General features: G+C 62.5%; 3 protein-coding genes across 3 annotated transcripts; all 3 read left to right on the top strand.

Moving 5' to 3' along the window:
* Positions 1-590: 590 nt before the first annotated feature.
* Positions 591-2,474, top strand: LBRM_21_1350 (conserved hypothetical protein; the record flags this gene model as incomplete). The annotated part of the gene is made up of 1 exon (XM_001564789.1): positions 591-2,474. One exon carries the CDS (start codon positions 591-593, stop codon positions 2,472-2,474), a length of 1,884 nt encoding a protein of 627 aa, XP_001564839.1.
* Positions 2,475-3,154: 680 nt separating this feature from the next.
* Positions 3,155-4,981, top strand: LBRM_21_1340 (putative U4/U6 small nuclear ribonuclear protein; the record flags this gene model as incomplete). Its single annotated transcript, XM_001564788.1, has 1 exon — positions 3,155-4,981. One exon carries the CDS (start codon positions 3,155-3,157, stop codon positions 4,979-4,981), a length of 1,827 nt encoding a protein of 608 aa, XP_001564838.1.
* A 729-nt stretch (positions 4,982-5,710) lies between these two features.
* On the top strand, positions 5,711-10,903 carry LBRM_21_1330 (conserved hypothetical protein; the record flags this gene model as incomplete). Its single annotated transcript, XM_001564787.1, has 1 exon — positions 5,711-10,903. The coding sequence occupies one exon, from the start codon at positions 5,711-5,713 to the stop codon at positions 10,901-10,903; it is 5,193 nt and encodes a 1,730-aa protein (XP_001564837.1).
* Positions 10,904-11,110: the final 207 nt, after the last annotated feature.

Raw genomic sequence — 11,110 nt, 5'->3', positions numbered from 1 at the left:
GGGGAGAGGGGGAAGGGGGGAGGGGGTGAAAAAAAGAGAGGGGGAGTGAGATGAGGAACGATCTGTTCCCGTCTGCGCCAGCACCTTCTTCGCAGGAGTGCGTGCTACGCTGGTCAGTGTGGGAAAGGCGCGACTGAAAGTGTTCTACAGCAACATGGAAAGCGGCGCAATCACTGCTGAGCCGTGGTGAATGGGGAGGACAGTCGAAAGGAGCGAAACAACAAGGCAGACAGGTCAGCACGTCATGCCCATGCACCGCCACAAGCGCAGCTGCGAAGGTGTTCGCCCCCGCCTCCTCTCACCTCACCTCGTCATTCTCAGAACGATAGGCGGTAGGGAGTGGATTCGTATGCCTTGGAGTGACACCCATTGAGGAGTGTCCCTCTTCCCCTTTCTCGCCATCACCACCGACACTATGTGGGGTACATGTAGGGGTGTAGGTGCGTGTGCGCATGTCTCTTCCTCATCCATTTCTCCCTTTCTCTCTCTCTCTCTCTGTTGCACCCGCTCACGCACGATTATTTACCTCGTGGCCGTCTGTCTGCGAGTGGGTTTCACCGCGCGCGCGTTCTCGCTAGCCAACTCCTACCATGTTCACCCGCGTTGGTGCCCTCTTGGAGGCCATCGATAAGAAGACGGAGGAACTAGCCAATGCCGCCGATGAAAGGGACCTCGCGCAGGCGGTGGAGCAGCAGCCGCAGCGACTGCTTAGTAGTAGCGGTGTGAACAGTGTCGCGCCTTTGCAGCATCACACTCAGCCAGCGCTGCACTTTGCAAGGGGCAACGACGGCAGTGCTTTTGGCGAAAGCCGCCTGGGGGGGCTCGCACGCGGCAGCAGCAATGCAGTCGGTAATAGCGGTGGTGCTTGTCCGACCGCGGGGCCCAATCCCTTGGCCATGACCTCATCGACACATCTTGCATCTCACGAAGCGCGCGCGGTAGGCCACGTTCCACTGTCGCTGCCTACAAAGCTGCCCTCGTTCCGACCATTCCAGCAAGACACGGCTACTGACGGCGGCGGCGGAGGTACTGCCGCTGGATGGAAACAGCACCTCACCTTGCCCACAGCAGCAGGCACGTTTGCTGGAAGCTCTGTGGTCTCAAGCCAGGGTGATGTGGCTAACGTCCCGTCTACTACGCTCGGCGGTGGCAAGCCAGCCATCCATCACGGCAGCACTGCAGACGCGACGGTAGAGCAATTTGAGGAACGCTGCAAGGCTCTACAAGCTGACAAGATGCGCTTGCAGCAAGAGGCCGCCACCCACCGCGCCCAGTGCAGCGCGGCACGCGACGCCTTGTGGAAGGCGGAGCAGGATATACGCGCCAGTCGCGCAGCTCAGCGCGCGGCTGAGCAGGCACTCACTGTCTACAAGGAAACCTCGCAACGTTTGTTAGACGAGGCACAGCAGGAGGTGAGGCGGGCACGCGATGCCGCAGCGGGGAAGTCGTCGGCGACAGAACCACAGCAGCAGACTGACGTATCGCACGACGCACAGGAGCTGCATCAGCGGCTTGAGCTTCTGAAGACGGATCACGCATCGCTGAACGCCGAGGTGGAGCACTATCGCCAGGAAGCAGCGAAGGCAACGGCGGAACTGCAGCACGTGCAGGAGAGGCATCGGCAGGCGCAGATGAGCATTGACACACTGCAGCTCGAGGTCGGCGCCGCCCGCGAGTCGCTGGAAGGCGAAGTCGCGGCACACGCCGAGACGCGAAGTGCTCTACGTCGTCTACAGGCACAGAAAGATGAGCAAATTCGAAGCGGTAGCAGCCCTTTCGTCTCAGGGGCGGTGGCACAGAGCACTGGCAAAGCGGACTCCGCTGCCGAGGTAGCACAACTGCGGAGCGAGTTGAATGAGCTAAAGCAGCGCCACCAAATACTCACTATTCAGGCAAGCAACCGACAGGCCGCCCTCGACGCGGCGGCGCGTGAGGCGGCGGACATGAAAGTGCGGTACAACGAGCTTGCGAAGCAGGTAAATGATGTCGAGGTGGAGATGGCAGCTGGGTTCCGCACATCTTCCATGTATGGGGACGGCAATGGTTACAGTGCTGCCTTCCCAGCGCCTCCGACGGCTTCGTCCATGCGTGGCCATCGGGTCTTCGGTCTTGGCGCCGGTGGCAGTGGGGGCCATAGTGCGGACGCTGGCGCTCCCCGGGCACACTCTGCTGGAACTGTAGCCACCACACTGGAGAACAGCGACGATGCCCGGCACCGCAACCCAGCCATGGTACGTCTGGCACGTCAGTACGGTATCGCCGGCCGTGTAGCTGTGACGGCTGTCTGCTCCATTGACAGCGCCGCCATGCAGGTGGGCCGCTTCCTCACGCAAGCGGGTTGGATGTGGCGTGTGACGCTGATGTGCTACATTGGCCTCCTGCAGGTGTGGGTTATCTTGACGATCATTGGCACCCTCGCCTTGGAGAACAACGTGTACGTGCTCGAGCCACCGAGGGCTCCACATCCCATGTAAGGGGACAAGTTTTTGCTTCTGGCTGCCTCAGCGTGGGGTTGCTCTGGTGCGGATGCTTCTGAGTAGTTCGTCTCCCTCGTCTGTAGTAGGGGGGGGGGTTCGGGAAGGTGGAGGAATCTAGGGCGTCCCATCTCCTATCATTATCATGCGCACCACCAACCCCCCGTACCCCTCAGTCTCTCCGAGTCCTTCTCTCTGTGTCTCCCTGTGGCTCAGTCACTGGAACCAGCGCATACAGAAGAGAGTGATAGAGCGAGGGGGGGGGTGAAGAGCGGTGTGGGCGACTACATATCTGTGCGTCTATGGGCAAGTGAGGAGGAGACAAAGCGGGCATGCTCCTCACCGTGCCCGTCGACTGGAACAGGCTCGTGCATTGCTAGTTGCTACAGGCAACGAAAAGAGGCCTGCAAAACAGTAAGGCAACACACCTGCTCTACTGCCATCGCCGCCAGCAGGTGTGTTGCACCGTATGGTGGATGGCTATGTGAAAGACACCAGGGTAGATACGCACCGACACGTTTGCGCGCGCAGTGACGCTTGTCAGCGATGGGAGAGTCTTTCAACGGCCTGTCAGCTCTCTGCTCATCGCGCACGCTCCACCCGTCCTTCTCTTTCATGCACCCCCGTACCCTCTTTTCTGCTCTGATGTCCATCGCTCTCCACACATACACCTAGCCTCAATGGCCTCCCACCAAAGCACTTATGTGCGCGTAGCGCCATCGCCGCGCTTCAAGGACTCGCAGACGCCGGCGCCGAGTGAGCTCATCCAGCTTCGAATGCATCACATGATGCCTCAGACGACGCAGCGCGCGAAGGAGCGGGTGGGGAAGCTGAAGAGACTCTATGCAGTGCCGCACGCAGTGCTGCTGCGCGAACACGCGGCGGCTATGGCAAGGACCCTCCACCGCCTGCGCCTCGTCAAGGCGGTGAGAAACATCAAGGTTCAGGGAGCCGGTGACGGTAGCAGCGCTGTTGCCGGCTCCCTCTGCTTACCGTTTCACTCCTGTGCGGCGCTGCCCGCCGCGCCGGCGGTGGTCATCGACAACAGTGGGTCATCCAGCATTTCATCTGCACGTGTGCTGACCGGATCTGCGGACGGACTTCTTACGCTGTGGGACGCACAAAACTGCACGCCACTAAGCAGCCAGTCCACGTACGCCCAGTCGCGTGGCTGGGGGCGTGTCAAGTCGATTGTAGTTCACCCACAGCAGCACGGTGAAGCACGTGCGGCCTCCGTCACATCGTTTGCGTTTACGGCGAGCATGTTTCAGCGTGTCGTGCGTGTGTGGCGAGTAGCGTCAGATCGCGGTGAGGGTGACTCGCAGGATAAAGACGCTGGCGCACCGCTACAGCCCCTGACAACAGCGTCTATCACCCCTGACGAGTCGGTGGACAGCAGCTGTAGTGGAGACGTTGGGGGCCTGCAGCAGCTTGCCCTGGACCCTACAGGCGCCCTCCTGGCCGCAACGCACGCCACCGGCACAGTACATGTGTGGGATGCGCGGGCTGTGCTCGAGGGCACATCGTCGTCTGCAGCAGCGAGCACCACCGCAGGCACGCCTCCGCTCACACATCTCTACGCGCAGGACGGCTACGAGATGGCCGGGGCCACCCTCGGCATCGCTTTTCACCCCGACGGCTCGCTGCTCACGACAAGTGATGCTGGAGGTCGCGTTGTCGCTTGGGACACGCGCAGTGGTCAACTTGCCTTCCACACCGGCGGCCGCGTTGGCGGGCACCTACGAGCCGCGCCGTGCGTGGCGTGGTCTCCCTGTGGCGTGCGCGTCGCGTCAGGCGGCGGAGAGGGTGTAGTGCACCTCTACGATGCTCGTAAGCTGAGCAAAGCGGGACTGGGGCCGCACAACGACGCCGGCGGTGGCACTGCCCCGTTTCAACTTCTCGGCCACGACGACGCTGTCACGTCGCTGAGCTTCTACATAAACCCTCTCAGTGCTGCTGACAGTCGCGCGCTAGGCCAGGTGCTTCCGATCGGCTTGGTGACAACGTCGCTGGACCACACCGTGCGCGTCTGGGACGCAGACACGGGGCTGTGTGTGCGCACCCTGGATGCGGGCATGCCTCTCTACGCGCAGTGTCGACCGCAGCTCCCGCCGGTCTCCCCTTGCTTCGCTTCGCCCACGTCGATCATGGTGGTTGGGCATGGCAAGAATTGGCTGCTCTACGACGTCGGTACGGCGAACGAGGTGGCAGAAGAGGAGGCAGTCACGGGCGACTCGAACGTCGTGGTGACGGAGAACAACATTGTGGTCTCTGCCTACGGCTCCGCGGAAGACATGCGACTCTCAGTGCTGGCCGCGTATGCCAGTCGGCCATCAAACGCCACGGAAGAAACCGACAGCGATGACGACGACGAGATGATGGCACTGCGTAAGAAGCCGCTGCCGCCGCAGGGGCAAATGAAGAGCACAGCTTCCAGCCTTCTCGAGGACGGCAATGACGATGACAGCAGCGAAGATGAGATGGAGAGGCTCAGGAAGAAGAAGTGACGCAGTGGCTGCGTGTGCGTGTGGGAGGCGGGGAGTGCGACATCGCAGTTGCTCCTGGCGTCCTCGACGGCCGATTACACGAAGCAAAGCAAAGCGAAACGGCAAAGACACAAAAGATGAATGAAATGTACATCATAGCGATCAGAATTCAGTTTGTGCGCCAACGCCTCTCTCTCTCGTAGTCGCACTGCTGCTGAGTAGGACAGGCATCCACTTTGCCCTTCATGCTCACTGCACAGACGCAGTGCTGCCTCTGCTGTTGTGCGGTGGTGGTTCTCCTGCTCTGCATGCGTTTGTGCGTCCCCCGCTGAATTGCATTGCCGAAGTGCTGCTGCATCCATCACCATCCTTCTCTCTTCCTCTCCCTCTCACCGCGATCAATGTCTTTCCTACCAGTCATTCCCATCACACACACACACACACGCACACATACAAGCAGACAAGCACACGCACTGTGGTGTAGGCGCTCAAACATTCACTCTTGTGCTTTCTACGGCTTTCCTTTTGGGTGTGTGTGTGTGTGTGGGTGAACTGCCACGAGCACACCACTGCCCAATTGTCGCACCTTACCGGCAGACAGGCACACACAAGCGCGCCCACACGTACACGCTTCTCACCATACGCACTGTGGTGGCGTCAAAGCGGGCGCTCTAGCGCATACACCCGCGCATGCAGGCACAAGGACGCACTGATCGCACAATGTATTCTACTGCCGCTGACTCTGGCGTCATGCAGGACACACGCGCCGTGACACATTGGAAGGCGGGGCCGGCAGCACGACCGCACCCTGTAGCGAGTCACCCCAGTGATGACGAGGAACTTCTCTCCTCGCTGTGCTTCCTGCACCGGATGGCAAACGTGTTTGAGGGGCAAGGCAACTACGCCGAGTGCGTCAAAAGTGCCGAGTCAGCGCTGCTGCTGCGGCAGGCAAACGCTGAAGCCGTAGGCAGCGCCTTAGTGAAGCGACGGTGTGCCCTAGCAAAACTAACGTCCCGCCGCTACGCTGCAAAGGTGCGACGTGGGGCACCAAGCACCGGAGAAAGAGACGACGACTACGTGCCCCTCACGGGCGATGGAGACGTGGCGCTACCAGTGAACATCTCTCTGCAAGCTCAAGATCTGGTGTTGCGGTGCAACAGCTACGCCGTTGAGGCTCTCCAGCACGCCCAATACGATGGCGTGGCGTTCTTCCTCAACCGCGCTATGTTCCTCACCGACGGAGACGAGGTCGCGCAGCAAGACGATTTGCCGACGGATAGCGCAGGTGGCGGCGTCGTCTCTAAGCAATGGTGGTGGCGCACGGTGTTGCAATTAAGAGCGCCGCAGCCAGAGCCCCGGTCAGTGGCCGCAGCCGTTGATTCCACTGGCCTCGACGCGCTGGAACACACGCAGGACGAGGTGAAGCACGCTACGGCAGCCACGGCGGCTGCGTTTCGCGCGTGCTTTGGGCCGACGCCACACGATCAGCAGCTGCGCCTCTCTCTCCGTGCAGCCACACTGAACCACCTCGGCTGTCTAGAGCAACACCGTGGGCGGCCCCGCGCCGCTGTGGTGTTTCTGCGCATGGCGATACAGGTCCAGGTCCAGCTGGAGGAAAGTCGTCGAGTTGACGGCGACGCCGTTGCCCAAGCCTTGACAAACGCGGAGCGATGTGACGTCAGCCGCAGCCGCGGCACCGTAGGCATCGCCTCAACCTACCTGAATCTGTGCACGGTGTTGAATGAGCTGGAACAGCACGCGGAGGCGGTGCAGGTATGCGAGCGAGTACTTCCGCTGCTGCAGCAGGCACTTCTGGAGTGCTCCAATGCCCCTACGAGGGTGACAGCGGAAAACGAAGCGGCTCTGCACACGCAGAAACAACGCCAGCAAGAGGCAAAGGAAACACAGGCCCGCATTGCCACGATGCTCGCAGTTGCGTACTACAGCTTTGGTGCTTCACTGGAGCGGCGCGACGCCGCTGGAGGCAACGCGGAAGCTCAGCGGTGGGCCTTCCAGGAAGCCATTCAGGTATGTCACCGCTACCGCCTCGTACCAGCATTGTGCCGCACGATTGAGCAGGTAATGCAGGCACTTAGGCACCCGGGCACGGCCACCGGTGTAACGGTGGAAGGCAGTCGCGGAGAACCCTCACCCACCGATTCTTTGGTAGCGAAAGCCTGTGCCAGCACTGTGGACCGCCGTGGAATCGATGGGTCCGCTTCGCACCCTGTACCGCCCCCGATGAACCCCTCCTCTTGGGTCGCGTCGTTGGCTGCAACGCCGATGGCGGACGTGTTGCAGTCCGGCGCACCCGCCGCATATGACGCGCCGCCTCACTGTCCGCTGCAGCAACCATCGCAGATGGGGCTCAAGCGACCACCTTTACTGCCTATACGAAACGGGGCTGCCCATGCTGCTTCACCACCACCGCCGCTGCAGCCACCGGCACCGTCGGCGCTCCGTCGGCCAAGCAGCCACGGCTCACCGCTCCCCCCGCGGCAGCCAACACCGGCGTCGTCGCACTCCACTGGCCAACAGAACGTGAGGCGTTCGCTTCTAGTATCGCCAGCACCGCGATTACCTCCGCCTTTGCTCGAGCCGCTCTCCATCAACGGCCAGCAAGGTAGCGGCGTGAGCCTGGCAGCTACCGCGCCGCCAGTCATTCCACTGGCGCAGCGGCGCTCTTTGCTCCTCGGAGCCGCGAGCGGTTCTGCGCCACCGACGTTGAACGCCACCGGCCGGAGCGCCGCTAACCCCTTCGGGCGTCGCACCTTCGGCAGTACCGCCTCACTATCCGGGGCCCTGCCACGCAACAGTTTGCGCACCTCGCTCGCCGGCCTCACCATTGGAACTGCCAACACCCCTGCTGGGCTCACACTGAACCCGCCACGCGGTGGCCGGCTGCAAGCCTCGATGAACGACCGGCAGCGGGCGCTGCATAACGCAAAGAGGCTGGAGTCGAAGCGGCAGAAGAGCCTCATGCGGCGGCAGCAGCTCGAGACTGCCATGGCAGATGCCGAGCTGGCCGAGAAAATCTTTCAACAGCTGATTAGCGACAAGGATAGGACGGAAGTTGAGCGCTGCCGCCACGCCGCCGTGCAGATTCAGCGCATTTGGCGTGGGGTGCTGGCGCGGACGTGGGTGGCGATGTTGATCGCAGCCGCTGTGCGACTCCAGCGCGTGGTGCGCCGCTTTCTCATCCGTGTCCGCGTGCAGCATGCCCTCGAGGCAGAGGACCGCGCCCGTCGGCAAGCGGAGGAGTTGGCACGGCAGGAAGCTGCCTGTCGCGTCTTGCAAGCACGGGCGCGCCAGTTTTTCCGCCGGCTGCAGATTCTCCGTGAGTACCGCGCGAACCAGGCACGACACTACTACGCAGCCCGCACCATTCAGCGCGGCTACCGCGCCTTTTGTGAGCGGCGTGTTGCCTTCCTCATCGCCAGAGCAGAGGAGCACCGATGGGAGGATGAACAGCAGAAGTTCCACCGCAAGGTGGCTGCCCGTCGCATCCAGAGTGCCTACGTGGAGTACCGCACGAAGCGAGCAGAGCTCGACGAGCTCCGCGCGCGCCAGCGCCGTATCCGGGCCGCCGTTCACATCCAAGCTGTCGTGCGCGGCTACCTCACTCGTGCGTGGTACGCCTACTACCGCGTGTACCGCCGTGACCAGGAGGTACGTTCGGCAGCGATGCAGAGCAGGCTGGTGATGATCCAGAGTGCCTGCCGCGCTATCTGCTCCGCCTACTTTGGTCAGCAGCGCGCCTTGAATGCTCTCTTTGCCATACAGGAGGCGCGCCGACATCGGGCAGCGACTCGGCTACAGTGCCTCTGGCGGTGCCACGTCGCCAAGATCCGTCATGCGCGTCTGCAAGCAGAGCATAACCGTCTCGTGCGCCAGGCAATACGCATCCAGTGCTGGTACCGCATGAGAGTGATACGGCGTGTGTTCCTAGTGTACAGAGCAGAGCAGCTGCGCAACCGCGCAGCATCGCGCGTGCAGCATTGGTTACGTGAGTGCTGGCTGGCGGCGAAGGCACGCGAATTTGCCGTCTACCACGCCGAACTTCTGCGTCAGCAGCAGCGGCAGCAGCTTCAGGCGCGCTCCATCATTGTCCTGCAGGCATGCTGTTCAGCGTGCCTTAGCGACCGACTTGTTGCGAGTGTGCGCCGCACGTACCAGCGCCACGATTTCGTCGCGCGAGTGTGGCAACGGGTCGGTCGTGGGTTTGCCGCGCGCTGCGAGATGGCATTGGAGCGGCGCGCTGCGTACTGGGTCGCTGTCGAGGAACGCGAGGGAGCGCGGCGTACAGCCGCCGCGTACGTGTTGCAGCGGGCGTGGCGCTGTGCCGTGGCAAAGGACAAGGTCGAGCACATGCGCCGCGAGGTGGCCGCCGCTGACGTCATTATGCGTGCGTACCGCGTGTACAGAGCAGGAGTGCAGCTTTCTGAGCTGCGCTGCGCGCGTCAGTTTCGCCTGGAGAGCGCCGCTGCCCGCCGCATCCAGAGCGCTTTCTCTGACTTTCAGCATCGTCAGCGCGCGAAGGAGATGGATGCTTACTACCGCGGTGAGCACCGGAAGAAGATGCGTCATCTGCGCCGGCAGGAGGCGGCCGTCATGATCCAGTCGCTCTGGCGCGGGCACGTCACCCGCAAGGCGGTGGAGCAGGAGCAAGAGGAGCGGCAAGCCTTTTCGGGCGCTGCTCTGCGCATCCAGCGCGCGTGGCGCTCGCGGCGCTCGCGGCGGCAGCTGAACTGCGAGCTGAACCAACGCATCGAGAAGCGGACCCATGATGGGGATGCAGCGCTGGTGGTGCAGTGTTTCTGGCGCAAGATGATGGCGGCTCGGCGCGTGGCCCACCTGCGCGTCGTGACGCAGCAGCGCCTCGTGGCAGCGGTGCAGATTCAGATGTGGTGGCGCGTGCAGCTCGCCAAGCGCGAGTTTGCGCGACGTCGCATCATGCGCCGCGAGGAGGCTGCGCTTGAGCTGTACTATGCCATGCAGTGGGAGGCGCGTGTGTCCCTGGTGAACTCCTTCGTGCGAACGTGTCAGGCGCAGGCGCTCGCGCGCGATCGCCTTCACGACTTCCTCGTCGGGCAGCTGACGGAGGCGGCGCGGCAACGCTTCGTTAATCGGCACGCGGCCGCCACAAAGGTTCAGGCTGTCTACCGCGGCTACTACGAGCGCGTGTATGTGCGCAGGCTTGTGGCGCAGGCTCGCGAAAAGGCGCGGCGTACGGCTGAGTTGGCGGCGCGCCAGCAGCGGGCTGCTATAGTGATTCAGTGCGCACACCGCTGCGCGAGGGCACGGCAGCAGCTCGCCGACAGGAAGCAGGCGGAGCTAGAGCGGGTGCTTGTGAGTCACCAAGAGTATGCAGAGAAGGCCGACCCGGCCGAGGTGGTGAGGGAGCTCTTCTGGCTCAACAAGGCGCACCAGCAGCGCGAGGCTGGCAACACGCGCCTTCGAGAAGTGGAACGGAAGCGCGCTGCGGCCGCGTCGATTCAACGCGTCTATCGCTGCTACAAGTCTCGTCAGCAGTTAGTGACGGTCGCGGAGCTGCACAAGCGCGAGCGGGCAGCGCGGCTTCTGCAAGATTGCTGGCGGCACTACCGCAATGTCCTCCATGTCAAGAAGCGCCAGCGGAGACAGGCAGCAGCCACGCGACTGCAGTGCCGCATTCGTGGCTGGCTAGTGCGGCGAAACTGGCCCCTGTGGCGCGCCGCCTCTACGGCGGCACGCCAGGAGCGCGTTCTTTTGCAAGACATGCTGGACCGCGCAGCGATCATTATTCAGGGCTTTTGGCGGCTTGTACAAGCGCGCCGAGCAGCGGCGCGTCGGCGGCAGGCTTACCACGAGCGGTACAACCTGCGTGCGCGGCACGAGGCCGCGACGGTCATCCAAAGCACGTTCCGCGAACACCAGCACCGGCGCATCGCACGCACGCTATGAAGCGAACAGTAGACGTGTGGGGCGGAGGCGGTGGTGCTTGACCTTTTCCTCTTCTCTGCGGACGATGATGAAGGTGGGGTGGTGAAAGGGTTAGTGTTTGCGCGTGCTCGTCTGTCTTGGGTTGCTGTCTTTGATGTTGCCACTTTTCTCTCGCGTCTCTTCGCTTATTGTATAGCGTGTTGATGTTTTGTTTGCTCACATGTGTGG

The sequence above is a fragment of the Leishmania braziliensis genome, chromosome 21, assembly GCF_000002845.2.
Source record: "Leishmania braziliensis MHOM/BR/75/M2904 complete genome, chromosome 21".
NCBI lineage: Eukaryota > Euglenozoa > Kinetoplastea > Trypanosomatida > Trypanosomatidae > Leishmania > Leishmania braziliensis.
Note: the sequence above shows the minus strand (reverse complement) of the source record. Positions and strands in the feature narration are given on the sequence as shown.